Source organism: Sinocyclocheilus anshuiensis, unplaced genomic scaffold (genome assembly GCF_001515605.1).
Source record: "Sinocyclocheilus anshuiensis isolate Anshui unplaced genomic scaffold, SAMN03320099.WGS_v1.1 scaffold807, whole genome shotgun sequence".
Classification (NCBI taxonomy): domain Eukaryota; kingdom Metazoa; phylum Chordata; class Actinopteri; order Cypriniformes; family Cyprinidae; genus Sinocyclocheilus; species Sinocyclocheilus anshuiensis.
Window position 1 is genome coordinate 609,828 of NW_015551077.1, and position 18,908 is coordinate 628,735.

The following is an 18,908-nucleotide window of genomic DNA, read 5'->3' on the forward strand; positions in this document are numbered from 1 at the left end:
ATAGCGCCCACCCCTACTTTGTGGTTGCTCAGGTGTTCTAAATGTTTAATTGCGTTGCTTTGCGAGTGCTAGGGTGTTCTAAACATTTCATTACGTTGCTTTGCGATTGCTGGGGTGTTCTGAACGTTTCATTCCATTGCTTTGTGGTTGCTCAGGTGTTCTAAATGTTTCATTGCATTGCTTTGTGGTTGCTCAGGTGTTCTAAATGTTTCATTGGATTGCTTTGCGAGTGTTAGGGTGTTCTAAACGTTTCATTGCGTTGCTTTGCGATTGCTGGGATGTTCTGAATGTTTCATTCCATTGCTTTGTGATTGCTAGGGTGTTCTGAACATTACTTTGTGTTGCTTTGCGATTGCTAGGATGTTCTGAACATTTCATTCCGTTGCTTTACGATTGCTAGCGTGTTCTGAACGTTTCTTTGCATTCCGTGGCGATTGCTAGGATGTTCTGAATGTTACTTTGTGTTGCTTTGCGATTGCTAGGATCTTCTGAACATTTCATTCCGTTGCTTTACAATTGCTAGCGTGTTCTGAACGTTTCTTTGCATTCCGTTGCGATTGCTAGGATGTTCTGAACGTTTCATTGCATTGCTTTGCGATTGCTAGGGTGTTCTAAACGTTTCACTGTGTTGCTTTGCGATTGCTAGGGTGTTCTGAACGTTTCACTGTGTTGTTTGTGGTTGCTAGCGTGTTCTGAGCATTTTATTGTATTGCTTTGCGGCTGCTAGTGTGTTTTGTGCGTTTCATGCTTTGCTAAGGTGTTTAGGTGGGTGCTTATTAATCTAAATAAAAAAATATCACCCTCAAGCCTCTGATATTTGATATAATATTTGGCCATCTGCAAGGCTAAAATTGTCCAAACACTCCAAAACGTATTAGCACACCTCTCCCCAGCAAGTCTCACTATTTGAAGTATCATTAATGTTCACAGCACAAATGGTCGTGTTACTTTTCCTCACTACCTTCATCTCAAATTGTATCTGTTATTCTAGATGACTGTTTGCCACCATATGCCTGAATACACTTTTCAAAGCAACTGCTTATTTTGTGTTAAACCCTTTTGTTTTTTCCCCAATATTTCTCATCAGAGTTCCCATCAGAGACACCTACGAAATAATGAGGGCCTTTGTTTGGGACAAGCCTCGCAGGATGTTTTGAAAAATCATTATAGAAAGGTAAATTAGAATTTCAAACCTGCTGACACAGCCCCCTGGTCGATTCGTGATTTGAAGAGAGTAACAGGAAAATGTATACAAGGGCTGAAGCATCTCTTGCACATAATTATGGTTAGGGCGAGCGGTTTCCTGATGTACTTGCATCTGTTTTTATTCATTACCGATCTAAATGGGAGCCTGCACTGCAACACTGAATTGAATTAATTTGCTTCCCCAACTGAGGTGGCAAGTGGTTGAAAAGATCTGAGCAAGCTTGGAAGTGTACATGAATTGATGTGTTTGTCGGAAGTAAGATGGAAGTGACAGGACAAGGGTGAGTGGGACTAAAATGTAGTGTTTGTACGGTAGCAAGCATGAAAGAGGAGAGAAGAGTTATGGAAGAGAGATCATAGAGAACGAATGCGAGTGTTTGAGGGAGAGTGAATGAGGGAGAGAGAGAGGGAAGGGGGAGGTTTCCTAAGTGCTTGAGCATCAGTGACTGATAGAGGACAACATTGCAAGAGAGGTGTTGAGCATGCATCCGTCTCTAGTGTTATCTCAGCGTGCTCAAATGGGGTAGGAGATATGCTGCACGGTAAGGGGGCACAGTGGGAAAAGCCTGGCAACTCTGTGGAAGCTTTTTATAGACATACGGAGCAGCAATAAATCCAAACGACATCAATTCTGGACAAAGCCACAAAAGCCAAGAGAAGACAAGCTACTGAAATTCTGGTGTGGGTTAGCTGAACTGGATGTCCGGAACTCTCTTTGTCTCAGGGTGATATGGTTCTTCATAGCAGTATCTGTCAGGATTGTCTCTGAGAGAAGCAATTTTTGGCTCGTCCTCCCAGGTGTCATATCGGATGTGTTCTTTTTCTGCCAGCTCGATTGGCAATGTGACTTGTTCTTACTATTCTCAGTGCACTTTTTGCATACATATATTCTTCACATCAAATACTGATGGCTCCTGCACTGAAGGCTTTCTCGTCAATGGAAAACACACTTTATGGTATACGTTTTTGAAAAAGTGGAGTTGCGACAGAGGATGCATATGTAGATGTTGAGAATCAGTACAAAGATTGACAGATGTCCCACATAAGGAAGTAGACTGACTTTCGGTATGTCACAAACCTCTCAAAGTAGAAGCTCAAAAGGGTGTTTTATTTATTTACTTGCTAGCTGTCTTAAGAACAAAGCTTCTTTCATGCCAAAAATGATACCATTTGATTTAATTTTAACATCATACGGAAAAGATCAAAGCTTTGCTGAGAACTGTTCGTTTCAGTGCTGAAACTTTTCCAATTTTCTTGATGCGCTATTTCTTTTTGAAAGTTTTCCTTTTGAATTTACTGAGAAATACTAGATATTCCTGGACTGATTTAAAAGTTTTCTAACATCAGCAAAAAACTATGCTAAGATGTTTGGACCAGAGAATGGGCCTTTCATTCAGATAGGATCAAACAATACTGTGGTGGGCTTCAGACATGAAGACCAGTGTCCAGTCCCCTCCTGGCTACCACTGCTGCTGTCATCCCTATGTGAAGGATGTTTCACGGCACAGCGCTAGGACCATTTGAACCGAGCCAGAGCCCTGACCGGAGAGCAGAGATCCGCAGGCACATTAAGATGGTCATGGAACAGCTGGAGGAAGTTCTTGCTGAGCTCAAGGACGTGGCAAAAGAGCTCCGGGAGGTAAAGCACACATTACATGCACGCTTTGAAGGTTAAAGGAGTGCTTTGTTAAAAGGCACAGACTGATGGGGAGATTTAGTAAGTGAAAGATTGTAGGCTTTAACCCAAGGATGTCCAATCCTGCTCCTGGAGGGCCAACCTACCCCAAACACACTTGCCTAGAAGTTTCTAATAATTCTTAAGACCTTGATTTGCTGGTTCAGGTGTTCGATTAGGATTGCCCATTGCTGCAGGATCGTGGTCCTCCAGGAGCAAGATTGGACATCCCTGTAAGATTTTTATTTTTTCCTTTATTTAGAAAGGATAGTATTATCCTTTACATTCTTTAGGATAATACTACAAAGATAGTGGGGGCGGGATCAGAAAAAAAATCCAGAGGGTGGGACTTGAACTTGGGTCACTCAAAGTGTAACTGCACAACATGTCGGAGCAATGCCCACAAGGCTATCGGCTCTGACAAGACAAACCATTGTGCCCCTAAACAAGGCACTGATCCCTACATTCTGCCAGGTAACACCTGAAATATATTCAAGTACGCAAGTGTTTCTAGCTATGCATGATTTCATACGTTGCATTCCGAAATTTCTTGAAAGCAATTCATAGCACAACACAAGTCTCCATTAGCATTCTCAAAGTTGCTGTATCATTGTAAAAATGACACCCAGTTACCTAAACACCCTGTTGGTAACTCTATCACCACCTTGTGTGCTGGAGTTTGTTACCATCTCAGTAACCCAGGAATGATGGGACTGTGATATTGCGCTGGCAAGCATTCACGTTAATGTTTAAGCAATGAATTAATGCGTACTTTCATAGAGTTTGTTTCTGGCCTAAACTCAACTACTGACTGATTAGTTCCTAACTGTACAAAAACCAATAGACACAACCACAGTGTGCACGTTTCATAAACATACTCAAGGTAAGCATACTCAACACATTCATGCCCCTGTGATACGTCCACCTAGGGGCTGTTGACTGGACAGATTGTCACTCAAACAGCAACCAACAGATAGATTAACAAGGAGAAAGACTTGCAGGATGACACCCCCATACAAGCAAGATGTCATCTGTGATGCCTAATTATCACCAGGCGAATCGGACATTGGGCTAGCATGCGCAGGAGCGGATTTGATTTCCTCATCTTCTCACCTGTCAGCGTCTCATCTCTTTCGCAGTTATCTCCCTTTGTGCTGGGCGACAGCTTTCAGCATTATGTGAGAGGACATCTCCTTAATTAATCTCTTTCCTCGGGTGGATATCTATCTGCCTCATTACTGTCTATGAGTCTATGAGTGTCCCAGACTGGCATTTGTCTCATCATCTCAGTCACAGCTCCGCTGGATTTGTCTCATTCGTCTCCTTGGCCAAGTTCAGGCATCACCGGTAGCTCTGCCACTCTTGCCTGAGTTAACACCTCCATCTGTCACTCACACCTTGCAGCAGAGCCTTATTGTTACTACTGACATCTTGTTATGGTTATTAGTTTTTCCACACGCTCATCTGTCTTTCAGCTGTCTCTTATTCCACGGATAACAGCCAAACATTTGTCACGATTCTGAATTAATTACTGCCAAGTGTAACCAGTACACTGCTCACTTACAGAAACTTGCTTAATCTACACACAGAATTATGATGTCTTATGTTCTTTTTGCGTTTGTGTAATTCAATAATTTGGCTAATTTGATTATGCTCTCAGCTAGCAATAAAAGTGTAGTACTTTCAGCTCAGTTTCTCAAATTTAATCACGTTTAAACCAATTCCGTAGAATTCTACCAATTTCTCACCAAAAACAGCACATGCACAGATCCCATATGGGCCTTCTTTATATTCTATTGTTGAAATGAAATATCAACAATTCATTGTTTTTAACTGGACTGACTTTTATTTTCATTATTTATATTACAATGGTCTAAACAACATTGATCGGGAAGGTAATGTTGATGTTGGTTGATGTTTTTGAAAATGTTAGTTGCTAAGCTACAAGCTTCTAATAAGTTGCCAAGCTACACTTTTTAAAAAAGTTTTTTTTTAGTAAGTTTTATAGTGTTGCTTTTTCAAAAGTGCTTGAGTACTAAAGTAGCTTACACACTACTTTAAAATCCATTTAAACAACTTAAGAGGTGGCTTTATTTTAAATTATGTGACTAGACAATTAGTAATCAACGTTGTAATAATCAAAAAGAGTAATTAGCATATAAACTCAACAATTTGTTTAAAACAGACATTAAAATTATGATTAAACTAAAAAACACTTATGTAACTGAATCATTATGACAAGTTAAAAAATGCTACCGTCACACTAAAGAACATAGTGAGTAGAACTAAGTTAGAAGAACTGTATTTCATCAGAATACATGGCTACTATTAAATGTAGAAAGACATTTCCCCCATGCATAGTTAACTAGCCAAACCTTGAGCTCTTTTGGTAAACAGCGTTTCTGTAGCTTAAACAGTAGAGCTTGCTGCTAACAAAACCAAGGCAACATTATCTTATATAACATATACCTTGAATGCCATGTAAGTTGCTTTGGATTGAAACGATTGCCAAATGCATAAATACACATGATAAGATAGATATGATAATGTATATGGAGATTATTTTCAGAGCAAATATATAGGGAAGGCAGTGATACATGATGAAAAATGTATGAGGTTAGAATCTGTTTTTGAATCTAATGGTTTCTATCAGATGTTCTGGAGTTTCCAGCCAGCCTCCAGGTAAAAATCAATCGCATAAGAAGCCCAGTGGTGGTGATGGGTCTGTTTCCTACTGCTTTCAAATCAGGCTTCCTTTAAAAATTAGTCAAACGCTTGTTCTGACACACACTCTGTTCCAAACACACTCTGTTTAAAAGCCTTCTGGGAAGTTTAGGCAATTATCTGATTCTAAGACCAGGGGTTCTGCAGGTAAGATGACTGTGAGACAAATCAGATAAAAAAAGGGTATGGGTTGTAACTTTTAGAATGGCATGGGATTTGTTGCACCAGCTACTTAAGTAGATTTAGATAGGGGATCCAAACAATTCTCCAAATTGACTTTTTGTCTTTTGTTTATGCTTTTATTGGTCCTTTATTATAAGTTCTGAAACATATAACTTGTATATCTTATGTATTTCATAAAACATCTGATATAAAGTGTTATAGTTCAGAATAGGAATAGATATTTTGAAAAATGTGTTTACAATTTTTAAATTATGAACACTCATATGATGCCAATCATGACAGTGGTTAGTAAATGGTGTTTTATTTTACATGGAGAGGGTCGCCTCATGCTATTTTGGGATCACATGACCAACAAGTATTTGGATCACTTCATTTTTGTAACCCACCTTAATTGGACTCTGTCACCCGTGAAAGTAAATGAATCATGGTTGACTGTGAATAATGCCTTAAAAACACCATTAGAAACTGAAAACATTTGCATTACTGCTTCATCCACACCACTAGGGTTCAGTATAACGTCCAAGACAGCCACCATATTAAACAAAAATATTGAGTGATTTTTAAAGGGGTATATAAAGGGCCTAAAATTGACACTCGCAAAGTGCCAGATGTTAGTAAAAATCAGCATTGGTGAGTATATGATAAAGTGTTAGTTGGTCGGTAACTTTTTTAATTCATTCTAATAATGCTAGAGAAAGTGGTATGGTTTGGCACAGATATCAAATCTCAAATAATAATATAAATATCTAATCTTTTACAGCCACTCATGATAACAGTGTTTTCAGTGTCTTGGTGCGGTTTACAGTAAATTCTGCTCCACATAAACTCCATCTCTTCAAGTGCTGCCAGTTTGAGTCAGTTAGAATGTGCATTTAAAAATGCAATATCAGCCCAACATCGTCCCAAATTTATAATGAGAATGGTTTATAAATCTGTTGTCGACAAAAGAGAAGCATTTCAAAAGAGAAGTTTCCCTGTGGTTTTCCGGCAAAAAAAAAAAAACTCTATGGTTTAACGTTTGAAATGTTTGAAAGCAAAGAAAAAACATTCATATTAGTATGGTAATTGTACTGTTGTTATTTAAAATAATAATACTAATAATATAATTATTATTGTGAAATGTTAGTTTAATAGTATTATAGTAATATTTCTTCATATTATTTGTTTAATATTTAATATTATATATGTGACCCTGGACCACAAAACCAGTCTTAAGTCGCTGGGGTATATTTGTAGAAATAGCCCAAAATACATTGTATGGGTCAAAATGATTGATTTTTCTTTTATGCCAAAAATAATTAGGATATTAAGCAAAGATCATGTTCCATGAAGATATTTTGTAAATTTGCTACTGTAAATATATTAAAACTTAATTTTTGATTAGTAATATGCATTGCTAAGGACTTCATTTGGACAACTTTAAAGGCGATTTTCTCAATATTTTGATTTTTTTGCACCCTCAGATTCCAGATTTTCAAATAGTTGAAATCATAACAAACCATACATCAATGGAAAGCTTATTTATTCAGCTTTCAGGTAATGTATAAATCTCAATTTTGAAAAATTGACCCTTATGACTGGTTTTGTGGTCCAGGGTCACATATTATTATATTATTCGTTAATTTTTATAATTTGATGAAGTAAATAAATAAATATTATTCATAATAAAAATTGCAATTAGATGTGTTATTGCAATTTGTTCTGCCTGTTTTTTAATGAAATAATACACATACAGTTTCTATGCATTTGGCAGCCACTTTTATCCAAGTAAATTTTATGCATCATGCATCATACCGTCATTCGAATTAATTCCCTTGGTGTTGGGAAGGATACTTTGGAAATTGAATCAGGTTACAGATTACAAGTTACCCTATTTAAAATGTAATCAGTAGTGTAACCATTTCAATTACTTTATTAAAGCAATATAACTGATTACATTTGATTACTTTTTGATTACTTTTCGAAATTTCTAACGAATGTTTTCAACTGTTAATCATCTTCAAACATTTAAAACGGGGAAGGTTAACCGTTACAGTAGTACTCAACACTGATTACTGTCAGACTTTCAAAATCCTTCATCACTTGAATTAAGATTATAATAATTTAATTCAAAAGCACAGCCACCACAAAAAAGACCACCTCTGTTTACTTTGAGATCATTCTGATTTTTTTTTTTTTTTTACATTTTCAGCAATGGGACACATTTTTATCACTCACCATGGTGGAAACTCTCAGACAGGTTGTAGCCTTAAGCCACTTGTTATGCAGTGCCTCCTACAACAATCCCAACACATGGGGATTTCTATAGGTCACCATTTCTGCTTTGCAAGGTGTGCAAGGCTCCACAAGTCAAACCGCCCTTCACAAGGTAGCAATTGTTTCAGCTGGTCCCAATCGAGCAGCACTCTGATCTCCAATCAGTTAGTGTGCGGTTGGCAGGAATGCATTAAACATGAACTGTCTGACAGCAGCGCACAGGGCACAACCCCACGAGAGATGATCTAATACCTCCTCCAGACAGCAGCCTTTCAGTGGAGTCCCAAAAATGTATTTCTCTGATAACGGCATGGCACTTATTGTACTTGGCAGGGCTCGATACAGTATAAATTCGCAAATACAGTACATAATGTTTGTACAGTCCTTGCTTGTATGCACTGCAAAAAGCTTGGCATTGTTTGCGTATTGTGTGGGCTTTCGAGCAGCAGGTGTGGTGTGAATGGATATTCTGGCTGTTGAATGCCTGTCATTTGGGCTCTTCTGGTTTACGTTTGACGGCTCACTACCGAACTCCCAACAGCCAAAAGCCTGTGGCTCGCCGCTGAATAGCCGGTCTGCTATATCATGCCACATCCTGCGATTGAATGCGATGAGAAAGTTTTGCAACAGCAAAGCACTGAGCTCATCGAAATCAGAAGCAGCGAATTACAGAACAAGCTGTCATTAATAACTCTGATATTTCAATTCAAGCAGTGCTTTATCATCAAAATCCTGAGAAATCAAACATAACTGTGGCATAAATAACATACTAAGCTGCTTAATATTGGCAAGAGTTAACATAATGTCTTTGCAGCGCAGTCATATGATTTCATTGTGAAAAATATCTCGTCATATATAACCATTTACGCATGTTATAATCTGATTAAAATCTTCAGACAGACTTTATGATCTGCAGGATCGCTACGCCTGTGCTTTGTTTTGTCTCTGAATTGTGAGCACTAGCCTTGAGACCCTGCTCAGAAAAAGAGCTGGGCAAAGCAAGAGAAGGAGTATTGATAAGCGTATGGTTGAGATCTTATGTAAGACGCAGTTACTAGCACAGCAGGAGGACAAATTCCCTTCAGCACAAACAGATACTAAATATTCCAATGCCAGTGGGTGAAATGGGGTGAGATGGAAAACATAAAGATGGAAACAGATATATATATATACTTATTACTCATTTATGGCTTAAGCTCAGCCACATGTACAGTATGAAAGTACAGACATTCTTCAGAAAATACTGTGGAATATCTTGGTCTTTTCAACAACACTCTAAGAAACTAGATGTTTGAAGTGCTAAATGGAATTCCAGTGTGTTCCTATGCGGTTGCCATTCAGAGAGATTTTTATTGCCGTTATAGGGTGTTCTGGGTGGCTGCTGGTGGTTTACTGGCCAGAGTTAAAAGAGTGCACCCCAAAATCTCTATAATATTCTGGTCAATAGATATGGCATACTGTAAGTTCCTACTTCAAATACAGGATATTTACGGCACACTCTATCTTATATTTTGGTGAATTGGTGGCTAATTTGTATCAATTCAAATGGTTTTATTTGTACATGTTTGTACAGTCTGCTTACACCCCACCAACCCAATCTCACAGGAAAATGTAACTATTTTACAAGGTGGTGATTTCATATGAATGAATGATGTAAATTGTATGAAAACGTACGATTTCTAGAAAAAATGTAAGCATGAAGGTCCACCCTTGACTCCACCTAACATTACTGTGTAACATTACTGTCACTGGAGTTCAAGCAGATGGTACGAAAATGTACAAATGAGATCATACAAATTTGCCACTATTTGGCCAAAACGTCATGGATTACCAGGTTAGGTTTAGTGGGGTCAAGAGTGGATTTTTATGTTTCGGTTTTTGTTGTTTTTCTTAAAATTATACATTTTCGTACAAATCACATCATACAAATTCTAAATCATGTCAAGTCATACTAAATCATGACCTCTTAACATAGTTTGGGTTTGACTTTTATTGTCTACAAGGTGGAAATTGTAAGTCTGAGCACACCAAAGTTGTGTGAATAAATGTGATGCCATAACCCATGTTATGCTTCTTGTTCTGTTTATGTTATTAACTGCACCTTAATGCTCTGTCATCATTTACCTACTCAACTCAAGTTATTCCAAACGTTCCAAAAGTTTCTTTCATATTTTGAACACAAAAGAAGATATTTTGAAGAATTTTGGTAACCAAACAGTTTCTGGTCCCCATTGACTTCTATAGTATTTTTTCTTTCCATACTATGTAAGTCAATGGGGTGCAGCAACTTTTCATTTTTTTGTAAACTATCCCTTAAAATGGGCCAGTACAACATAATTTTAGAAAATCTTAATTTCATAGTGTGCAATCCACTTCAATTTGTAAAACAAGATATTTAGGCCATTTATGTTGTTACATAATTTATTTATTTTTTTTGTCTGACCAAGGCATTTCAAGTTCCCAGCGTGCTTTGCATGGGACTGGATGGGGAGAGCAAATATTGAAATCAAGTGTAATTTTCTATGTTTTTGAGCCAGAAGAAAAAGAAACCTGTAAATATTTAAAGGGGTCCTATTATGCTTTTTCACTTTAGTTAGTCTGTAATGTTGCTGTTTGAGCATAAAAAGATCTTCTGTTATAATGGGATTTCGAACAGCTTTTATATTGGTATTTTGGGGTTTACATTATGCTGAACAGTGGAGATTTTGCTGATGTTGAGCATTGCTACATACAGTCCTGTATTTAATATGACATTACTGCTCAAATGCCAGCGTAGTGATCTTTTTCTTGTACTTCCTGCCAAAATCATGTTATATATAATAATAAAATAGTATATTTAGCATGCTAGTAGTAAACTGAAAGAGCTTCAGCATGTCTCAGTTTTCCGTTACAGTTTCCACTACACAAAAGATCTGAGTTGAGTTTACATGACAATTTCATGGATTCGGGAAGCAACTGAAATAAAGAGATAATTGAACCAAAAAGTGAAAATTCTGTCATTTCCTCACCTTCATATCCGTCAGGATTCTGGACTGTTCTGTGTCGTGTTTTGCCCGTTTCTGGTCCTGTGTTTCCTTATTTGGTCCTTCCTGTTTCCATTAGGTTCCCTGATTAGTTCATCATTTGTTTCCAGCTGTGTTTAGTTAATTATCCTCATTTCCCTGTGTACTTAAGTCCTAGTCTGTTCAGTTTGTGTTTGTCAGGTCTACGCGTTCTCTACGTGTGTTGGCTCAAGTGCCCATTGTGGATTATCTACTGTGTTTCTTGATTAAAGACTTGTTTCCTCGTGACTCCAGTGTGTTCCCTCAACACCGTAGCATGACAATATCGTTCCAAATCTGTATGACTTTTCTTTTTCTGAGGAACACAAGCAGATCAGACCCAACTGATATTGCATGGATGCATTATATTGTATTAAAGAAAGAAAGTGAAACCGGTTTGAAAAGACATGAGGGTGAGGAAATGATGACAGAATTGTCATTTTTGGGTGAACTAAGATTCGGATATTATAAGGGCTTTTTCCAGACATGTACTCAATATTCTCTTTTTCTTCTATTCAGGTTGTGGCACAAATTGACAAGTTAACATCAGATATCGACCTCGACTCAGATGATGACCTGACACTAGTGTGTTGCAGCGAGGACCGTGGTGACCTCTTGCACAATGAGACATTATCTGACAACCACTTATTACACAACCCTCTGCTAGACACGGTCCGCAACCCAACCACAGCCAAGAAACAAGAATTGGAGCTCTACCGCAGGAGCTGTGGAGACTTGCCTGCCCTCAATGGACCATTAAAGGCCTCAAAAAGCCCTAAAGCCTCCTGGCTCTTTGGATCTGGAGGACGGCTCCATTACTACGACAAGACGCTATATCACGCGTTGTGCTGTGACGATGATGATTACGACGAAGATAGAGGTGGAATGAGATCATCAAGGCTGTCGTCCACCGATTCTGTGTTTTCATCTTCACCTCCGAGGTTTCTGACGCCCAGATGTAATCGTAAGACTTACTCCAGCCCGGACTCGAAGAAAAGAGCTCTCTGTAGCTGCAGTACGCAAACTGTTTCCGATAAAAGCACACAAACTCACTTCCCATACATTCCAGCCAAGCAAAGAGCTTCAAGTGACTACAAGAACTGAAACTTTCCGCAAGCCTCCCAAAACTTGGATAGTTAACCCAGAATGAAACATCTGTCATTAATTTTTCACCCTCATGCTGCTCTGAAACCATATGACTTTCCTTCTTCTGTGGAATGCAGAAGTTGATTTTTTTCTGCTATAATAGAAGTGAAGCTGCAAAATGACAAAAACAACAACAACAACAACATAAAAGTAGTCCATATGACTCATTCACTCTTCTGAATGTACACTACTGGTCAAAAGTTTGGAATAATTAAAGGCAGGGTAGGTGATTTGGTTCAAAGCATTTTTTGTCATGCTGGTTGAAAGTCTCTTCACATCCCGATAGCAATGTAGTTGTGCATTTATATCGTATAGGAAGGCATAGGACCATAAAATGTTCATCCAATCATATTCCTCAGTCCCAGGCTGTCCTACCTGCCTGTCAGCGTATGTACTTGCATATCTCCATGCACCCTGTTCACACAGACGTGAAATGTCATCAGCGCGTTCCATTAAGCTACTGCAGACCGAGCGAGAATAGAAGGGTTATTACTGTAACATTATGCTCTTTTTACTGTAATGTTTTCTCTCCGGTGAATGAGACGTGAGGTAATCTGACAACGTTGCATTCAACCCTGTGTATCACAGTTCCCACAAAAATATTAAACAGCAAAAATAGCTTTCAGCACTGATGATAATAAGAAGACATATTTCTTGAGCAGTAAATCAGCATATATTATATTGATTTCTGAAGGATCATGTGACACTGAAGACTGGTGTAATGATGCTGAAAATCCAGCTTTGATCACAGGAATAAAATACATTTTAAATTATAGTAATATAGAAAGTTATTTTAAATTACAATATTACTGTTTTTACTGTATTTTTCACCATATAAATGCAATTTGCGAGCATAAGAAACCTCTTTCAAAAGCATTAAAAAAAATCATAGTTATTCCAAACTTTTGATTTATAGTGTGTTTGTTTGGTTTGAGAGCCAAATATTAGTTGTTATTCACCAAAAATCTTAGCACTGGCAGTCCTTGATGCATTCATAAAGTAGTGATTTCTGATCTATGAACTCTTCTATAAAGTCATTGTTTTGTTGGGTCTTTTCAGCGAACATGACCAAAACCAGTCGTTCTTAAATCAGAGCTAATATTTGAACAATATTTTCATGATGCTTTTGTCCTTTTTGAAGCTTAAATAATGGAAAAGCGTGATCAAAATATCTCCTTTGTGTTCCACTGAATAATGAAAGTCTTGACACGAGGGTGAATATATGAACAGAATTTTCATTTTGGGGTGAACTAATCGTTTAAATTAGTTTGAAATGTTTTTGAAGCGTGTCATCTGTATTTATGTAATGTTTAGGTCGATACCTAATGATAATGAATTACGGCCATGGAAAAACCTCTGTTCTCATGGAGCTTGCAAAAAACAATTTAAACATCATTTGGATTCATTATGAGGGATTATGCCAATATCAAAACAATCATGCATCTCGGCAGAACATTAACACCAGTCCAAAGCCCCCTAAAGAGTGAGAATTGGTTTCAGTCACACCCACACTGCGCAATAAATAGAGTTAAATTAAGCAAGTGGTACACTTCCCCAAAGAATGTGCTTTATATTAAGCTGATATTTCTGAAAAAACCCCCAAGTAAATTATGAATAAATTGATGAATACAAGTTTCTGGCAGATGCTTCATTCTGAACCATCTTCCTCTCACCAGGTCATTAATTAAACTGTTTTTCCTGTGATGTATGCACAGATTTACCATAGTAACCATGAGTATGATAATACTGCTGCATTAGCCATTGTCACAAACAGAAATGAACAAAATGACAGAAAAGCTTCATACATTTAAAGAAGATCCATTTATTAGTGGTGGTTGCTAAAGCTCATATTTGCATATAAGGCTCATATAGGATCATTACTGCCATAATTAGGTTTAATGATTTGAAGAATCCTCTAACTGTGTTACATACTTCAAGGTTTGTAATACAAACTTGATGCCTCAAATAGTGTGCTATTACTTTTCTAAGCGATCAGATTCTTGCATTGCAGACAGTAAAAATACATTCTAAAAACACTGGGTTAAAAACAACCCAATTTGGGTTGTTATTAACCCAAGGGCTGGGTAAATATAGGACAGAACCCATCTTGGGTTAAATTTACCCAACAAATTGGGTTGATTTAACCCAGCTAATGGGTTTAAAAATTTTTACAATATTACTAGTTAATTTTTTACTTCATACATTAAATAATGTTTACAGATTAACTTAAATCCTCTAAACTTTTATAAAATACTCCACACACAACCACTGGTTTGCATGATAACTTCCTTTATTTTCCTTTAGAAGTATTATATTCTGTATCTTTATGAATAAAATCGTTTATAATCGTTTTATGCAAAGCATCAGGCTTTTCCATCACGCGAAAAGACCGCGACACTCGTTAAAGGTGATTCACACCGCGCGCCTGTATGTTGCTCTGCATAAAATTGAACGATATACAGTAACAATTTTATAGATAAAATAAAATGTACACAAACCTGTATTTTACCGAAGAATGCATCAATTCGACGGCGCTTAGAACTGCTCTATCGTGAAGAGAAGACACAAAATCCCCGCGATAAATAACTCAACCGCTGGGTTACATCTGACCCAGGATCTGAGTAACACAAAAACTACCCAAACATTGGGCTGTTCTGTCTGACACAGGAGCTGCAAAACAACCCAAACACTGGGTTGTTACATTTGATCCAGGAGCTGGGTAACACAAAAACTAACCCAAACACTGAAAAAATAACCCAAAAGGCTCAACCCAGCATTTGGGTTAAAAAAATAACCCAGGATTTTTTAGAGTGTACTAAAATATCTGTAGACTTCTTTTATCTAGTCATCAGAATGTAAAAAAAAAACCATACAAACAAAAAAAAAACTTGGAGGTGAGCTCTTTTGATTTGAGCCAGTAAGAAACCACTTAAAAACCAGCCAGAACTGCATAACAACATGCTACAGCCCTCTCAGAACATTGAACAACCAAATAACAACGTCCAGGCAACCACCACTCACATTTTCTCTACAAAATGTATAAATCGGATTATTTTTTAACAGCTATAAATAACCCCTTTTGTGTTCTGCTGAAGAAAGAAATAACATTTCCAAAAGATACGGCTAAATAAATTACAACAGAATTTTCATTTTTGGGCGTACCGTCCCTTTAAGCCTTATTTTATAAGGATAAAATGCCCAGCGATGTCTGTAATCATAGTGTCGACAATACAGCAGATCAGACAGAGGAAATTAATTAAGAGACAAGATTCACTGTCCATAGTGTCAAACACATTAGCCGTGCAATATCTGAACTTTGACATTGCGGACTCATTCCTCCAAAAGACCACACAAGGCCGTGATCTGAGTTCATCTGTCAGTGTGAGTGAGGTAATTTAATTGGAGTCTACATCATAATACCTCAGGCTCATTGCAACTGGAGATGGCTGTTATGCAATCATCTATAATAAAAAGCCAATCATTGAAACTGCCTTCAAGGGACACTGTGCAGATCTTTTTATGGAATACCTTTTAATCCTCTATACAAGTAGAGACCAATTATCTTCAACACAAGATTGAAGATTTGAGTCTTACAGGAATAGAAAATTGAAATTTTCAAAAATGAAAATTGTCATTTACCACTTTTAAAAACATAAAAAAGTTATATTATTTGTATTCATGTGGTAACATTGAAATGACCTGGAATTAATATTATTTTATTAATAATAATGTTGTTTTTTTATTAATTTTATTAATCTTATTGAATCAACCTGACTACATTTATTTACACTGCAATTTTAGTATCTATAGTCTGTTTTAGTATTAGTATTTATAGTTTTTGTTAATATTTTAGATTTGATTTTGTATTATTTTTAGTTTTTTTTTTTTTTTACATATTTTTTGTAAAAAAACAAACTAATTATTTTCTATTTTAGATTCATTTTTTTAATCAAAATATGCATACATATATATATATATATCTATATATATATATCTATATATATATTAATATATATATATATATATATATATATATATATATAGATAGATAGATAGATAGATACATACATACATATATATAATGTTAGGTAATGCAATATTTTTTATGGTTTTAGTTTTAGTTAATGACAAGACCTCTAGTTTACACCGTTCAAAGTCATTTTTAAGGGTCAGATCAGACAGAAATAGCAACTGTTGTTTCACAATTTTGCATACTGCTTACAGAGTCTTCTCTTTTAAACCAAAATACATTATAACCAGCCTCTTGTTCATGCTGCTTTTGTCAGATTTCCTTCCACTAGGGGATCCTTTCTACTGATACTGGATTATTGCAGTTGCTGTTAACATGGTTGCACTCAATAGTGATTATATTTGGTAGACTGTGGAAGTTGCTTCCATGGCAAGGTCTTCCAACAAGACGCAGGGCCTGCCTGCAATGTGGCACTGTTTTGAAACTGTTTGAGCTGAGACTTGCTCTGTGAGAGTCAGTCCTGTGACAGAACATGGAGCTCTACTAGACAGTTGTTTCAGACTACATGCTGACATGGTGTAAACATCTTTACACTTATACTGACCTTGCTGAGCTCAGTAGTTTAAATTGGAAAAAATCATAGAGAACATTTGATTAAGTTAAAATTAGGCTTTGTAATAAAGTCAGCATCAAATGAAAATTCATCTATTTTCAAAATGCATGTTGTTGATCTTTCAAATTTATTCATCCATATTTTTCACTTTTTCTTGACACTTAACTTTTTTTGACCTCATAATTTTTCACCTTTCACCTTTTTGACCTTCAGGCATTAGGTGGGAAAATAGTTTATTGAAAGTTAAACCTTTCAAATGAAATGACAAAAAATATATATATTTTTTTCCATTTATTTTGCATATTTATGTGCACAGAAAAAGTTCTCAAAAATGATGGGTGCATACACACAAAAATTTTCTCTCATTCTAATGTTGACAAATGACAGATTATTCTAAAAAATGAGTGCTGACCGAAGCTAATAATCTTTATAAAACAAGACCATGTCCATATTAGGGCTTTCCATACAACCACTCCTTTCTCCTGCTTACTATTGCTCTTGCACACAATTCTGTTCAGAGTACAACTGTTTGGTAAGTGAGTCTCAATAAAAAAAAAAAAAATCTAAATATATAATATATTCTAAATATATACATGTGTTGCTTTTATATTACGTTTACACACAAATCTAAATGAAGAAATTTCAAATTATATATTGTGAAATACACAATGAGTAATGTCATTGTGTATTTCACGCAAAGACAAAGTTTTAGATAATTATGCAATGACGCCAGAAAATACTTGCATTCTCACAATTGTGAGAAAAAATTCGGAATTGTGAGATATAAACTCACAATTGCGGTGAAAAATGTCGGAATCGTGAGATATAAACTCACAATTTTGAGAAAAAAGTCGGATTATGAGATATAAATTCGCAATTGCGAGGAAAAATGTGGGAATTGTGAGATATAAACTCACAATTGCGGGGAAAAATGTCGGAATCGTGAGATATAAACTCACAATTTTGAGAAAAAAGTCGGATTATGAGATATAAATTCGCAATTGCGAGGAAAAATGTGGGAATTGTGAGATATAAACTCACAATTGCGGGGAAAAATGTCGGAATCGTGAGATATAAACTCACAATTTTGAGAAAAAAGTCGGAATTGTGAGATATAAATTCGCAATTGTGAGCAAAAAATTGGAATTGTATGATATAAACACAATTGTGAGAAAAAAAAGTCAGGACCGTGAGATATAAACTCACAATTTCGAGAAAAAAGTCGGAATTGTGAGATATAAATGTGCAATTGTGAGAAAAAAAGTCAGAATTGTGAGATATAAATTCGCAATTGTGAGAAAAAATTCAAGACCGTGAGATATAAACTCACAATATCGAGAAAAAAGTCAGAATTGTGAGATATAAACACACAATTGTGAGAAAAAAGTCAGGACTGCGAGATATAAACACAATTTTGACAAAAAAGTCGGAATTGTGAGATATAAATTCGCAATTGCGGGGAAAAAAGTGGGAATTGTGATATATAAATTTGCAATTGCGAGGAAAAAAGTCAGAATTGTGAGATATAAATTTGCAATTGCGAGGAAAAAGTCGTAATTGTGAGATATAAATTTGCAATTGCGAGGAAAAAAGTCGGAATTGTAAGATATAAATTTGCAATTGTGAGAAAAAAGTGGGAATTGTGAGATATAAACACAATTTCGAGAAAAAAAGTGGGAATTGTGAGATATAAATTTGCAATTGCGAGGAAAAAAGTGGGAATTGTGAGATATAAGTTTGCAATTGTGAGGAAAAAAGTGGGAATTGTGAAATATAAATTTGCAATTGCGAGGAAAAAAGTGGGAATTGTGAGATATAAGTTTGCAATTGTGAGGAAAAAAGTGGGAATTGTGAAATATAAATTTGCAATTGCGAGGAAAAAAGTGGGAATTGTGAGATATAAGTTTGCAATTGTGAGGAAAAAAGTGGGAATTGTGAAATATAAATTTGCAATTGCGAGGAAAAAAGTGGGAATTGTGAGATATAAATTCGCAATTGCGGGGAAAAAAGTGGGAATTGTGAGATATAAATTTGCAATTGTGAGAAAAAAGTCAGAATTGTGAGATATAAACACACAATTGTGAGAAAAAAGTC

The 18,908-nt window shown here is 36.3% G+C and overlaps 1 protein-coding gene across 2 annotated transcripts; it reads left to right on the plus strand.

Moving 5' to 3' along the window:
* Positions 1-2,530: 2,530 nt before the first annotated feature.
* On the plus strand, positions 2,531-12,312 carry LOC107662483 (UPF0583 protein C15orf59 homolog). Of its 2 annotated transcripts, none has more exons than XM_016452525.1 (2): positions 2,531-2,845; positions 11,605-12,312. In XM_016452525.1, exons 1-2 carry the CDS (start codon positions 2,699-2,701, stop codon positions 12,187-12,189), a joined length of 732 nt encoding a protein of 243 aa, XP_016308011.1. In that variant the 5' UTR covers positions 2,531-2,698; the 3' UTR covers positions 12,190-12,312. The 2 variants fall into 2 exon arrangements, with proteins under 2 accessions (XP_016308011.1, XP_016308012.1); XM_016452526.1 differs by lacking the exon at positions 2,531-2,845 and adding an exon at positions 11,419-11,498.
* The last annotated feature ends 6,596 nt before the right edge of the window (positions 12,313-18,908 follow it).